This window comes from Chrysemys picta, chromosome 11, assembly GCF_011386835.1.
Source record: "Chrysemys picta bellii isolate R12L10 chromosome 11, ASM1138683v2, whole genome shotgun sequence".
Taxonomy (NCBI): domain Eukaryota; kingdom Metazoa; phylum Chordata; order Testudines; family Emydidae; genus Chrysemys; species Chrysemys picta.
In genome coordinates, this window is record NC_088801.1 from 41,615,624 (window position 1) to 41,631,974 (window position 16,351).

General features: G+C 40.2%; 1 protein-coding gene across 17 annotated transcripts in view; it reads right to left on the bottom strand.

The window, feature by feature from the left end:
• Positions 1 to 16,351, bottom strand: part of CHN1 (chimerin 1) — a 146,363-nt gene that overhangs the window by 75,443 nt on the left and 54,569 nt on the right. For 4 of the 17 annotated variants that reach the window (XM_065561859.1, XM_065561860.1, XM_065561861.1 and 1 more), the window contains exon 7: positions 4,430 to 4,668. The exons of 12 other annotated variants lie outside the window; for them this stretch is intronic. In XM_065561859.1, the coding sequence (XP_065417931.1) occupies positions 4,430 to 4,443 (14 nt within the window). In that variant the 5' untranslated portion in view covers positions 4,444 to 4,668. Of the gene's footprint in view, positions 1 to 1,680; positions 1,813 to 4,429; positions 4,669 to 16,351 lie in introns of those variants that run through there. One more of the 17 variants, XM_065561864.1, reaches the window with a different exon arrangement.

Consider the following 16,351-nt stretch of genomic DNA (forward strand, 5'->3'; position numbering starts at 1 on the left):
GGAAATGTAAAGTTAAGGTGTCTAACAGTACATATCCTCTACCCCTTCACCCAGAAATCTTCATCTTACCACTAGCGCAACCACTAGACAATGGTTCATAATCTTAATTCTGCATCAGCAGTGATGTCAGCTGTCCAGCATCCGCTTCCGCAAACTGACCTCTCCTTCATACACAACACAAACAGACCAGATTTCCTCCATGTTCACTCTTTGGCACGGTTTTAGGGAACCACATACTTTCTTTCTGAAAAGCTGTATTTCTCCAGGTATCTAATCAGTTTCAGGTGCATGGTCCTAACCCAGGAGTTCTCTCATAAGCAAGGTACTTGATAAATGGACCTCATGTGTGCTTCTGAAATCCAAACAGCAACACACTAATTTGGAAAAGATGCCTGAAATAAACTTTTTTCTGCAACAGGTGAAAGTTAAATAGCTTCCCCTTATCTCCTTCCCCTACATTCCAATCCAGCCTATTTTCTGCAACTCCTTCTTTACAGTATACAGTTGGGGAGATGTATTTTTTCAAGGTAGTACTAGTAAGGAGAAAAGAAAACTTTACCATGAAAGAGCCTCTGATTCTTTACATGGTTATTATTATTATTGTCCAGAAGGCATTTCTCTCTCTTCAACAATTCCAAGTTTTTTGCTTCCCTGAGCCCTTTTTAAATCTCTTTATTACTCTATAATATTACTATTCTGATGAATTACAACATGTATCTTATTGGTGCAGCTGCAAGCTCTCTGTTAAAAAAAATTGTGTTTCAATCCTTTCGATCTTGTTTTACGTACATTGATATCTTGGTTTCAAATTTTTCCATCAGGACATATTTTTGGTATTTTTACCATATCTATAACATTACTACACCTTGTTCATTTCTACATGGCAATTGAACTAAGTAGGTCACAGATTTTATGCTTGAACTTCCTGACATTCTCCTTCTAAAGGGAGGCTTTAGCGACAGCTGTTTTTTGTTTAATAAACAGAAAACAAGACATATACAATGTATGCTCTCTTTCAGTTAACAGTGGAACACTGGAAGCTTTGCCAAGAAAGAGAATAAAAAATGGACTTTGACATGTCATCAAAACATTCTTAGTGTATCTACTGCACATTTGTTTGCAAGTAGCTGACTTAAAGATAAAGGACTTTTTTTTATTCAAAGTTGCTTGAAAGGCAATTGCTCTATCTAGCCCATTTGGCTGCCAGTGGGGCAGAGAGGATAACACAATCTGGGAAAGTGGATTAAAGTGGCAATAGTGGCCAGAAATAAAGGAGTGGAGAGACCAATTAGGTCCCTTAGCCCTAAGAGATGTAATGCAGACTCTCAGCTATCTGCTCTTTATGCAGCAGACATTGGTGAAATATAGGGAGGATGTTTAATAACTGCAAAACCATCCAGATTTCTATGAATATGGATCTTAAAAGTACAAATGCAACAGTGTGAAACCAATTGTACAAAGAGTAATCATCAGTCATCCACCTCTGTAGTATGCTTCACTGCCCCTACTTATTTTGCTGTTTAAAAAATTTATCTATGCATTGCTCTAGACACATGCACTTGTGTGTTTGCAAAATATATATAATTACAAACTTGCATCCGGAATTAGTGCCATCACTAACTGCCACCCATCCCCCTCACCTCTCTAACCCTCCTAATTCAGAGCGTCTGGGAAACATACAGGATTTGTAGCATGCACCGAAGGTTAGCAAACTTGGACTCAGTCTCATCAGGATGGGCAACAAAGTCCGCAAGTGATGACTCTTCACTGCCTCCTAGCAGCCCTCCCAGTTGAATCTGAAGACTGTACACTCTAGCGTGTCAGCAGCTGATCTCAATTGCTGTAGCATGACTCAAGAGCAGAGGCGGTACCTAGCTGATACTACATATGATGAGTGCTTTACAAATACATATAATAAAATAATAACAAACAATGGAGTACATTATGTTTTGTTTTATGTTTAACTGAGTTTCTTTGATTTTTCTCACTTGTCACCTTATACAAATGTTAGAGACATTTTATTAGGCAAAAATTGTGTTATTAATGTGTAGTAGTATTTTTCCCTAACATTGTTCTTGCTTGCTAATAGGTACCATGAAAATAATATAACTGGCTTTGAAATTAGTATCTTATGGAGATGAAAGGTTTACTGGCTCTGATTTCACTATGTTACTCCTGTTTTATGCCCATATCACTTAATTGATTTCATTGGCTTTACACTAACAGGAGTAACAGTGGTGAATAAGAGTCAATAACATGCAAAGTCCCAGTGTGCTTTCAATATATATATCAGAGAGATTTGTTAAGGTGAAATTAAAGTAGTAGGTGCAGATCAATGAGCTGAGTAAATTACCTTTCAGGAGATGCAGACTTTAAAAATCCCTCAAATGTTAAAACACAGAAAACCAAGAGTTAAGATTGCAGTTCTCAAGTAAATCTTAGCAAAGTTATTTGTGTTGAACTTCCTTAGTTTTTAATATAGTCATAAGGGGGTGCTTACTCCTATACCCCATCGGGAAAGTCCCACCAGAGACCTAATGCTAGCGTAGGAGCTGCCAGGAGCAGAGGGGTCCAGGTGAATGGTTAGCTCTGACTCAGGAGCAGTCAGGGAACACATTAACTAGTCACTGCTTTCTCTATTTGCTGACCCTCATGTGGCTGATTGGGTGGTGAAGGTAGAGGAGCACTAGTTCCCCTCTCCTGAATATACCCCATGGAAAGGAAGGGCTAATGCCTCACATGGACCTGGTCAGGTTACACTTTGAGGTCTATTGCCACTGGGGAAAGGGCTAGAAGCCTTACTTTTTTCTTAAAGGAAAGCTTAGGTCTCTAGCAGGCCTCTGATGTCATATAGTAACATGCCTGGAGCAGAAATTTTCTAGAAATGTTACTAAATAAAATATCAATAATTTTGAAAATTCAAATTAATCAACTAAATTTTGGTTCTGAGAAAAACATCTCAGCTGGGGATATCTAGTAAAACTTATTTTACCTTCTGATTTTTTGCTAAGGGTCAAAAAGTTGGAATTATGTTTTAACCCTTCTATAGTGAGGGTGTCATAATTTAGGAACCTAGTGTCCACCAAATTTCAACATTTGCATAAAGGTTCTACCTTAATTTCAGATCTAGCCTTCTAATTTTGAGTTCTATATGAACTGAATTTTTTCCTGGTAAATCGTAGGAGGGTGGGGGCAAAATCAGGTTTGAAATGGAAACTTCATTGCAATCGTTATCATAGAGAGATGACCATCATTCTATAACATTCTGTAAGAATATGGTCCACATTGCACCTTCGTTTACACTAGCGTGATTCCCATTGGTTTCATTTAAGCAGTTTTCATACCATGTTTATAATCCATCTCTTTGCCTACATAGTTTTCTCATACTAAAAACAACTTGTTCTTAAATTAGTTCCCTATACCCACATAAATATTTAAATTGTGAATGTAAGAAAACATATGGCTTGAATGATCGGTATTAAGTTATAAAAGTCAAGAAATGTCCTTACCTAATACCCTTTGTATCATTTAAAACTGAAAGAATTTTTAAAAGTGCAATTTGCTTTTCACTATTTATGTTATTCACATATTCTTTTCCTACCAGGATAATACCAATTGTTTAAGTAGGTTTTTATTGAATAGGCTATTTCACTTTCAGGTTCTCAGCATTTAGGTTGCAAACATTGCAGTCAAATATTTGGTTAAAAGCTCCCATTGGATTAAAAATCATCATGGAAAGATTTCCATGAGTCTTAAATTTTGTTAAAGTTGTTTTTACCAAACTCAACTGTTAAGACAAAATTGAGTTTGCAGTTTCGCTAAAGACCAATTACAGGCTGTGATTGCATTTGATGGTTACTTTTTCCAATACAAGTTTGACCTCTGAAATTCCTGCAGCCTGAACTCATTTCTTTGGTAAACAGTATACCACACAATACAATTTACTGATCATACTGTCTTGGTTTTGTTCTCCATAAAGTTTCATTGCTTGACTACCATAATATTTAATAAACAATAGCAACACAAATTTGTTAAAACTGATTATAGATTTTTTAAAAAAGGGAATTAATAGCAAGTAAAGCCTTCTTTTTGCAACAAGTAATGGAATTAACAAAATATTAGTATTTATATAAACCAGGGGAGTCTGGGGATATCTAAGGCAAACTACTGGGGATATCTAAGGCAAACTACTGGTACATATAGATGAACAGAGTGTCAAGTGGCATGGCAGGTAAAAGATAAACAAACATTTTAAGATTCAAAACCTGCCCTGAGGTGCTTTTACTGATATTTGCTTTAGTATTGATGGTGCACAAAGCCAAAAACCGTTGTGAATAAGACTTACAATGCTTGGCTAGTGGATAAAATTCAAAAGGGTTTAGGCTATGTCTGAGTAATAGAGTAATAATAATGATAGAGTAGTACTTACTTAGCTCTTTTCATTCAGAGATCTCAAAGTGCTTTGCCTCCATTTTACAGATGAAGAAAATGAATTGTTAAGTGATTCACACAGGGTTACATTGCAGGCCAGTTTCAGAGTAGAGAGTAGCAATCAATTCCAGTGTCCCATGAGCTGTAGTATGCTGCTCCCGTTAGATCACTAGCATCTGCTGCTATTCTTGTAGTTACTTTTGAATAAGGGTGGTAAAATGCTTCTGGTTCTGTAGTCTTGATGAAATTTAAAACCAAGGTTCTAATTATTTGTAATCATTAAGACGCCTATGATACTTCTTATGAGAGATGAGGTGTTTGCCCTCATGTTCTGGCTAAATTCTAATTCTAAATTCCAAAGTCATCCTGTAGTTTTAACTGAAAAAGGAATTCTTATTTTTCTGTCCTGAACTGTTGTTTAATATTGCTGTGTGCTATTTGAAAGCTGCTGCTTTTCTTACAAGACATGGCCACATTTCAGTGATTTATGAGGTGAAAGCTACACATAGTAGTTTGTATATACTGGTGAGCACTTTGGATGAAAGGTGCCATGTTTTATATACATATGTCAGCTCTTATTTAGCAAAATATTACTGTTCGAAAGAGTCTAGAGTCTTTCCCACTGTTCCCTTGGCAAAACCTACTAGGAGTTAAAAAAGAAAAAGTTCTGTACTATGAAGTCTTTTTGAATAAATTTTGCTTTAAATTACTAACTAAATGTAATAATTATACTATTCAGGGAAATGTATCTTAGGTCAAAATAGGTGCTATGCTCATAATCAAAACAGATAACTACTGTTTTTATATACCTCCACCTTAATTTCTCTTGACCATGATTACATAAATAAATTGCGGAGGAATAGTTTAATTGCTGTTCTGTGGTACTCCATCATCTATAAAAATTTAATTATCTTAGTGTGATGCCTGATCTGCCATTAAAATGCTTGCTGCATTAACAAATGGGAGAGAACAGATGATAAACACTCATTATAAAGTAATATGCCCATTAAAATGACCTATCCTACCAGTGATTTTCATTTTAGTAGGACTCAGTGAAACAGAATAAATTTAAAAGATTTCATCCAACTGGCACCCTAAATGTGCGTACCGTATATGTGGCGCATATACACATACAAATATTGGTTACCAAATGTATTAAACTCCATTTGGTAGTTTATGAATGTTAAAAGAAATGGCCCTGATTTTCCTCTCACTAGCACTAGCATAAAGCAGGAGTAATGCCATTTAACTCAGTCGAATTACCTTAAGTATAAAACAGGTATAAGTGAGGGAGAAATTTGGCACTAATACATTTACTATTTACAGTGCTTTATGTGCTTGAATAATTAAAAGTGTGTTTGATAAAAACAACGAGATAAAACAACAATATGGAACTTGCTCTTTATCGGCGGGGAAAAAGCTTTAAAAAAGTTATTTATTGTTGAAGGATTTCTTTTTTTTTATGCATAAGTAATAAACTTTAAAAATGGTTCCTCAAATGCATATTTATAAAGCAGCCCATTTGCTAAGGCAGACAATAGAAGAAGGGCAACTAAAGGACTGGCTGGAAGATATGCGTCTAAATTGCAGCCCTCAAGATACGAGATGGGGGAGGGAGCAACATTACTGATGGGAGCCAGAAAGGAATTAGAATAGTGGCCTTCTTCAAGAAGAGAACACAACATAGAATATGGGTAACACTTCTGACACTTGGGCTACTGGATTTTTATTTTTATTTATTATTTAATTACAATAGTGCCTAGAAGCCTCAACCAAGATTGGTGCCCCATTGTGCTAGGCACTGTATAAACACAGTGAAATACAGGTCCTGCCCCAAAGAGATTTGGATGGGATTTTGAAAGAAGCTTAAGAAAGTTAGGTGACAAACTCCCACTAACTCCTTTAGGTCTTTCTTCCAAAATTCCAGTCTTCCATATGAAATAGACAAGACAGACAAATAGTGAGAGAAAGGAATAGGGTGACCAGACAGCAAGTGTGAAAAACCGGGACAGGGAGTTGGGGAGTAATAGGAGCCTATATATGAAAAAGACCCCCAAATTGGGACTGTCCCTATAAAATCGGGATATCTGGTCACCCTAGAAAAGAAGTATTGTTACCCCATGTTATAGCTGGAGAACTGAGGCACAGAGAGTTTAATTGACTTGCCCAAAGTAAGACAGGAAGTCTGTCAGAGCCAAAAAAATGAAGGAAGATCTCTTGAGTTCCAGTCCAGTGCCTTGACCACAAGACCATCCTCCCTTGCTGTGGAATGAGTTACAGTAGGTAATTGTAGTACAGTAGTGACTGTAGTGAAACATGAACTGTGCGCTCAGCAAGAAGCTTTGACATACACTAGACACACTGAACCCAGTCTTGGACATTGGTTATCTAGAAAACAAAACCTACTAAAGCAATGAACACATCTCCAGAAAGTGCTGAAGTTACAATAGTAGGAAAAAGTCTGCAATTTACAGAACAGCCAAGGATAACTTTGAAGCTCTAGCCAAAAGAAAACAGAACTGACAACAACAACAGATGGGAAGAGGAGGGAAGGAGAACAGGAACACAGCAAGAAGACATGAACCATAAGGAAAAAAAGCATTCCAGTCTGTGGGAGGCTGCAAGTAGCCAGTTAATTACTCATTAAGGTTAGGAAAGGATTATCATCATTCCATACACTTATAATGAGCCCATCTCAGTAGTCCCCAGATGCATTTACATAAGATAGATCAAGTACAAAACAACCATTTCCCCCAAATCTTGAGGTCAAAAACCTCAAATAATCCCAAATTTACTTCCATAACAGTGCCAGAAATGGGAGTTCAACAGCAGATTTTAATGGAAACCTGGAACAAAGAGATAAGTTGTATAAAGCATTCTTCTACGGGCCAGGTTTAAGCACAGAAATATTTCTAGTAGGAGCAAATTCCAGAAGACACGACCTACCCTAGACAAAAGCCAGGTCCTATCACCCTTGGGATAGTCATCCAAAGCATTCCTGCCAGCCAATACAAGTAGTGGGTGGAAAATAGGTATGGGGGAGAGGAGAGAGAGAGGAGGACATTTTCTGAGATAACTGGAACCTAGGCAAAGAACTGTTCTGAAGACAGTAATCACATTGCATTTCATCTGGCAGCAAATTGGCAATAAATGCAAAGAGCAAGGCGGAGGTGTAACATACTCTCAGCAATCTAAATGGCAGACAGCTGCAATTTGCATCGGTTGGAGATTCCAAGTAGCATTCAAGACTGCAAGCAGAGCGCACTGAATTAGTATCTCCTGGAGATAACAAAGGAGTGTGGCAATATCGCCATCTGAGAGGTAATGACACAGCCAGCAGAAGGTGGAAAGCAGGTTTCTGGTCACTGCTAGTGTCAGTGAATCCAGGATCTGTCAGAAGTCGGCATTTATTTTAGGGCTATCAAGCGATTAAAAAAAATTAATCATGATTAATCGCACTGTTAAAGAATAACAGAATACCATTTATTTTAATATTTTTGGATGTTTTCTACATTTTCAAATATATTGATTTCAATTACAACACAGACTACAAAGTGTACAGAGCTCATTTTACATTATTTTTTATTACAAATATTTGAACAGTAAAAAACAAAAGAAATAGTATTTTTCAATTCACCTAATACAAATAATGTAATGCAATCTCTTTATCATGAAAGTTGAACTTACAAATGTAGAATTATGTACAAAAAAGAATAACTGCGCTCAAAAATAAAACCACGTAAAATTTTAGAGCCTACAAGTCCACTCAGTCCTACTTCTTGTTCAGCCAATCACTCAAACAAATAAGTTTGTTTACATGTGCAGGAGACAATGCTGCCCGCTTCTTGTTTACAATGTCACCTGAAAGTGAGAACAGACGTTCGCATGGCGCTTTTGTAGCCGGCATTGCAAGATATTTACGTGCCAGATGCACTAAAGATTCATATGTCCCTTCATGCTTCAACCACCATTCCAGAGGACATGCGTCGATGCTGATGATGGGTTCTGCTCGATAGCGATCCAAAGCAGTGTGGACTGACATGTTCATTTTCATCACCTGAGTCAGATGCGACCAGCAGAAGGTTGATTTTCTTTTTTGGTGGTTCAGTTCTGTAGTTTCCGCATCAGAGTGTTGCTCTTTTATGACTTCTGAAAAAATGCTCCACATCTCATCCCTCTCAGATTTTTGAAGGCACTTCAGATTCTTAACCCCTGGGTCAAGTGCTATAGCTATCTTTAGAAATCTCACTTTAGTACCTTCTTTGCGTTTTGTCAAATCTGCAGTGAGAGTTCTTAAAATGAACATGTGCTGGGTCATCATCCGAGATTGCTGTATCATGAAACATATGGCAGAATGCAGGTAAAACAGAGCCGGAGACATACAATACTCCCCCAAAGAGTTCAGTCACAAATTTAATTAGTGCATTTTTTTAACGAGTGTCATCAGCATGGAAGCACTTCCTCTGGAAAGGTGGCCGAAGCATGAAGGGGCATACAAATGTTTAGCATATCTGGTACATAAATATCCCGCAATGTAGGCTACAAAAGTGCCATGGGAACGCCTGTTCTCACTTTCAGATGAGATTGCAAATAAGAAGCAGGCAGCATTATGTCCCGTAAATGTAAACAAACTTGTTTGTCCTAGCGATTGGCTGAACAAGAAGTAGGACTGAGTGGACTTGTAGGCTCTAAAGTTTTACATTGTTCTGGTTTTTTAATGCAATTATAGAACAAAAAAATTTACATTTGTAAGTTACACTTTCATGATAAAGAGATTGCACTTCAGTACTTGTATGAGGTGAATTGAAATATACTATTTCTTTATCATTTTTACAGTGCAAATATTTATAATAAAACTAATACAAAGTGAGCATTGTACACTTTGTATTCTGTGATGTAACTGAAATCAATATATTTGAAAAAGTAGTAAAACATCCAAAAATATTTAGTACATTTCAATTGATATTCTATTGTTTAACAGGGCAATCAAAAGTGTGATTAATCATGATTAATTTTTTTAATTAATCGCACGGGTTAGCTGTGATTAATCGACAGCCCTAATTTATTTAGATTTATGCAAACATAACAACAAGCATCTAGCCCTGGATTTATGCACTCTGGACGAATACGTAAAATACAACCCTAATTTTAGTCATCCAGTAATTTTAACTCAGCCCACATCACAACCAAGGAAATACAGGAGTGACTAGAGATTTCTAGGCCAGCTTCTCTGAAAAATGTAAAATGCACTATAACAGAACTGCAAGAGCCTTTTAGGGAACAAGACAGTACCATGGGAGTAAGAGGAGGGTGACAAACACAGGATGAGGTCCCCACAAAGTCAGTGTTTATAAAACTGTAGAGAAAACAAGCACCATCGTTAGGTAATAAAGCACTCAAATAGGCATGCACCAGGAACAGAGAGAACTCTTTATTCAGAGGGCCCTACCATGCTACAGACCACCAAAAGGAGACTGAGCACAGCAACACACAGATTGGCTTGGCACAGCTGAGTGCAGATGTGTCGCTAAACAGAGAGAAACATGAAACCATTCCGTCCTTCAAACCCCTCCTCAATCACACATTTGCTGTGATACCTACGAGAAATGAACAATCAATCATGGCCTAATAAAGAGAATAGAATAGGCCAGGCAGAAAAAATAGAGATGCTTGAAATCACTTGGGTATCTATCTAAGGAAATTCCTAGATATCCATGGATTAGGCCAGAGATATTCTACCTCGGGGTGGGCAAACTATGGCTTGTGGGCCACATCTGGCCCATCAGACCTTTTAATCCGGCACTCGAGCTCCAGCTGGGGAGTGCGGTCAGAGGCTTACCTGGCTCTGCAGGGCTCCCAGAAGCAGCGGCATGTCCCCTCTCCAGCTCCTACACTTAGGGGCAGCCATTGGGCTTCACACGCTGCCCCCGCCCCAAGCGCCAGCCCTGCAGCTCCCATTGTCCAGGAACCACAGCCAATGGGAACTGCAGGGGCAGCACTAGCGGATGGAGCAGTGCACAGAGCAACCTGGCCGGCACCACGCCTCCATGAAGGAGCAGGAGGGGGGACATGCCGCTGCTTCCAGGAGCTGCTTGAGATAAGTGCTGCCCGGAGTCTGAACCCCTGACCCTGAACCCCTGATTATGTACTCTTTCAAGTAAAAATTCATTCTATAATTAATATTAATAATTAATATTAGTGGCAAATTTCTTTACATACACCTCAAAATTTCAGTGTTTTTTTTACTGTGCAGTCTATTAAAATATACTTCTAATTACTGCACAATACATAAAATCAGTGAAATAAACTAAGAATTAGTAAGTTTTTTGACATTTAACTTCTCTCAAGAATTATATCCCAATGCCACCTACCATTGAATATACCCATTTGTAAACAAAACTTGTGATTAATAATCACAACTAAGAGAATTACCTTTTTTTAATCAGACTGCAGAACCTATTTCCATTTATTCACAATATTGAAACAATAGGATTTGCAGGAAAGGAAACCATGGTAACCAACTAAACCTGCTGCAGCAGATATCAGCGCAAAAGAACATACAGTGCGATCGCACTTCAACGCCTACCACAAGTACATTCTCTCCCCATTTCCTTTTTATCCTCATCCTAATTATTAAACAAGCTTTCAATCACAAAAACCTACATTGTGAGTGATGTCTTATTGTTATCATCATTTGCTCTAGGTCTTGGCATTAAGCATGGACCTACTGTTTTGCTGACATTTAAAAGCAAATCTAAAACTTCTAGGAATTAATTAGGAATTTCCAGGTCTTTTCATCCATTAGGAATATCTCATTTCCATTACAATGTATGTTATAACACTTTTATTCTTGCATACAGACTTCAATATATAGGCAACAATTTGCTCCTGCTAGTAATATTTGTAAAACATGGGTAAAAATGCATTTGCTTTATCATTTTCTTCTGTCCTGTGAATTCACTTCTACCCTTGAGACAAACTATGACATATTTGTTTTCCTTAGGAAAGGTTTTAAACAGAAGTGCATTTTCGTCATGTATGGATGTAAAAGGGTACTCGAGCTGGAACAAAAATAGTAAAGATGCAAATTAACTAACAACAAGGAAGGAAAGTAATAATCAAGACTAATCAAAACACAGCTCCCCATGAAAATGGAAAGCATATTTCAGTACAGCCTATAGATAACCTAGCTAACTGAGAAACTTTGTGTTTAAATGGTTATTTGGGGGAAAACTGTTGGTCCACTTTCTTATTAGAACAGGAAATAAATATTTGTTAGAAAATCTAAAACCCCATATTTCATCTTGTCTTGTTTTATTTAGCTTACAGGAGTTGTGAGGTTTAATTAACTATGATGGGCTCTGCGGTTCTTGGCTGAAAGACACTACTGAAGTGAGATCACTAGATGTAGGGCAGCCATTTTGGCCATAAACCCAATCCACACAACCTAGGATCACCCCCGAGCCAAGGTGACTGTACAGTGCTGTAGAGCTGACATAGGGTACTTCTACACAACAAACAACAAAACCTTGCAGCAGTGAGTCTCAGAGCCCAGGTCTACAGACTTGGTCTTGTGCTATGGTGCTAAAAAGAGTCATGCAGATGTTTCAGCTAGGGCTGGAACTAAGGCTCTGAAGCGCAGGGAAGGTATGGGTCTCAGAACCTGAGCTCCAGCCTGATTGGAATGTCTACACGGGGCTCATACACCAAACACTCACCCTGCTGCTGGCATACAAGAGAAAAAGGGGACATACCAGGATGCCTATGCAATACTGATTGTTGTCTAATATTTTTAGCCCACATTGTTACAGGCCAGACTAAGTTAGAGAACTCCTCAGACTATACTGAGAGCTCAAAAAGAATAGCAAAAAGAGAGCAACATTGGGATTAGGACAGTGCAAAGAAGAGCCTTTGTTTACCACCCAATTGGCATTCTATGCATTTTGGTTGTACACAAGGATGTGGCCTGCTATTATTATTCACTCTGTTCCCCCCAAAAACCTTTGCTACACTGTGAATCTGGCATGGATTTATTTGGGATACATGGGGGTAAACTGATTCCTGGTGTAACTCAACTGCCTTAATAAATTTATGCATGGGGTTATACAAGGGTGTTGCCTGCAATAGCACTGGACTGGACTCGATGATGCTGTCCCGTGTCTTAAGTCTACTTATCTAGCGATTTTGAAGGTTGCTCTAGATTTGTAATGCTTACAGTATACTCCATCTCTTTACACTGGGTTCCATGAGTAAAAATCTTTAGTGTGAAGTGAAGTGAATCTGAACATCTCATGTCATGAGAGTCTGACAAGGTGTGAATAAGCAGAGGAGTTAGAAACAGAATGAGAAGGGTTGTGGGTGGTTTCTTGTTCCTACACTCTCTCTCTCTGTAAGGGAATCTTGCTTCACAAATTTAGAAGGAAGGCAATGACTCAGACTAACACAGATGGTCAAGTGTCCACCAGTGAGACTAAAAGAAACTGACAGAATTTCTATACACAAGGAGCGAGATTCTTTGGTTCACCTGAGTGACACTTGGTGCAGGATCCTGGAAAGGATGTGGCCAATGTGGTGTTGAGCCATCTCTACATTCCTCCAACCCTGGAGTGGGCCAGGGAATGTTACACCAAATTTTACACTAATGTGATTGAGGCCCCTCAAGCTGCTCTGATTTATATCCAGCTGCTCTACTGACAATTGTGAATCACCAGATGTCCTGGCCACACCCACTTTCTCCATGGGAACACCCCTTGCATTTGACTTATGCTGGGCCTATGTCACCAGGGGACACCTGGGGGTTCTCCTTACACAAGGATAATTCTCTGACTGGCTAGATTCAATGGTGCTTTAGCAGCTTCGCAGCATGGGAGAGGTACAAAGCAGCCATGAGAGGGCCAAGGCCATGGCTTTTATTTCAGTTAAAATTTTGATTTTGATGAAAAAAAATTCCCCAGAAAACTTTTTTAAAAATAAAAATGTGTTCTGAATCCTGTGAAACAGAAACAACTTCAAATTTTCAACTTCTATCATGATCTTTAAAATTTTTAGACCAACTCTACAAGAGTAATTATGTATTAAATGCCCCAAAACTTCATTAAGGTTGCCCAATGGTGTTTTGTGCCCTTCCAGAATGCGGAGAGTGGCTAATTTTAAACCTCTGAAAACCAGAAAGGAAGCATGAAGATAAACACCAAACCTGCAACACATGACCATAACACATGTATTAGGACTCTACCCTCACAGATGCTACAGCAGGGGTTCTCAACATTTTTCTTGCTGAGGCCTCCCTCAACATGCTATAAAAACGCCAGGGCCCAGCGAGATTGGGAGGGGGAAACTCGGGGTTCTGGGCCGGAGGGGGACCCTTGGGCACAGGCATAATTTTACTCCTATTTGGGGGGGGGGAAGAACTGGTGGGGCTTGAGCCAGCTCCGCACAGCAGGGTCCAGATAGAGAGCGCACAACCTCTACCCCCCCAACTCACTCAGGAGGCCACCCAGTCTATGCGGGGACTCAACAAAAAATATAACTCAAGGGGGGACTTAGTTCAAAAAGTTTGAAAGCTGCTCAGGGTGCAGGGAGTGGGTAGGTAGGGGCTGTTTGCAGGCAGGGGAGTAGCTCAGAGTGCAGGCAGGGGGATAGCTAGGGGATGTCTACGGGCGAGGGGGGGCTCCCAGTGCGGCTCCCAGCTTTGGGGGGGCCCTGGGGCTCCAGTCTTGGGGAGGGGAGGTTTGCAGCTTCAGCTCCGCACCGCTCCCAGCTTCGGGGACTTGAGGGGGTGTGGCATCAGCCCCGCGCTGCTCCCGGCTTTGGGGCGGGGAGTCTGCCAGCTTCAGTCCTGTGTCACTCCCGGCTTCGGGGCGGGGGCCACTGACTTTAGTCCCGCGCCGCTCCCAGCTTCGGGGCAGGGGTGCCAGCCTCAGCCCTGCACCACTCCTGGCTGGCGGGGGGGCGGGGGGGGGGAAGGAGAGGGAGAGGGGACTCACGGCTTCAGCGGTGCACCACTCCCAGCTTCAGCGCTGGGGTTTGGGGCACCGGGTTTCAGCTGCAGGGCTCCGCGCCCCCCCCCCCCCCGAAAGGGCTTACAGACCCCTAGGGAGTCGCAGACCCCCAGTTGAGAACCACTGTGCCACAGAACACATTGGAAATAGAGCACATGAGCACTGTAGGATAAAGTCTAACATTGTCTCTTTTCCAAGGCAAACCATGGGTTCAGATCAAGCGTAGCAAACAGGAGCTACTTACACCCAAACACTGAGCTTACTCCACACAGACCATCCTGGACTTCCTTCACTCTTGTCCTGAGCACTCCTTCTGAGACACTGTCTTCACTCACCCCTGGATATTGCTGTCATATATGCTACCACATTGCTGACAATCCCCATAGCAAGACGACAGCCTTGTGTACCTCTACTGCCACAAGCTGCAAAATTCAAAGCGCACATGCACTTCTCTTTATATCACAAGCACAGCTCTGCCAAGCTGCTCCGGTTAATCCCTCCTCCATTCAGTGCAGGTACAGTTAACACAGCTGGAGTTGACACAGATAAATGCTGGAATTCTTATCTGTGGAACACAACACAAATAATGGCATGTTCTCTTAGTCCGTCCTTATATGTTCTTATTGTAGATCCATAGATTTTAGGGCTATAAGGGACCAGATCATATAGTCTGACCTATAAAACACAGACTATAGAATTTACCCCAGACACTGATGTATTGAGCTTAATAAGTCTTGACTTGAAGCCTTCAAGAGATGGAAAATCCACCACTTCCCTTGGTAGTTTGTTAACCTTTGCATTACCCTTACTGAACCATTCCCAGTGATTATTGCTGGCTCCAAAGAGGACAGTGTTAATGTTGCATTGTGGGGGTGGCATGCACTTTAACTTTGTATTTCCTGTTTTTCAGCAGTTTAAAACTAGGTTACCTTAACTCATTTCCTGGTTTTCAGAGGTTTGAGTTTAACCACACCCTGCATTATAGAAGAGCATGAGGCATGACTGGGCAACCTTCATGCTGCCTTAAAGTTTTGAAGCATTTAATTAAAAAAAAACAGGCAAACAAACAAAACAAAAAACAATTTCTTAGCACCTCCACGTACCACAGCCCAGCTCTCCCCCTCCATTGCCATACTGGGTCAGACCACAGGTCCATCTAGCCCAGTATCCTGTCTTCCAACAGTGGTCAATGCCAGGTGCCGCAGAGGGAAATGAACAGAACAGGTAATCATCAGGTGATCCATGCCCTGTCGCCCATTCCCAGCTTCTGGCAAACAGAGGCTAGGGACACCATCCCTGCCCATACTGGCTAATAGCCATTGATGTACTTAGATTTTCAGAAAGCCTTTGATAAGGTCCCTCATCAAAGGCTCTTAAGCAAAGTAAGCTACCAGGGGATAAGAGGGAAGGTCCTCTCGTGGACTGGTAACTGGTTAAAAGATAGGAAACAAAGGGGTATGGAATGGCTGCCATATGAGGAAAGATTAATAATACTGGGACTTTTCAGTTTGGAAAAGAGAAGACTAAGGGGAGATATGATTTGAGGTCTATAAAATCATGACTGGTATGGAAAAAGTAAATAAGGAAGTGTTATTTACTCCTTTTCATAAACGCAAGAACTAGTGGTCACCAAATGAAATTAATAGGAGCAGGTTTAAAACAAACAAAAAAGTATTTTTTTCACACAACTCACAGTAAACCTGTGGAACTCCTTGCCAGAGAATGTTGTGAAGACCAAGACTATAACAGGGTTCAAAAAAAGAACTAGATAAATTCATGGAGGCTCCCATGGGTTCCCTGGACAATAACAATGCTGAAAAACTGATTGAGATAACATTGGCTAACACTGTAGGAAACTCTGGCAGGCAAAAGACTTTGTGAGGACATGGTATAAAGCTGTACGAAGCCTGGTTGGGGCA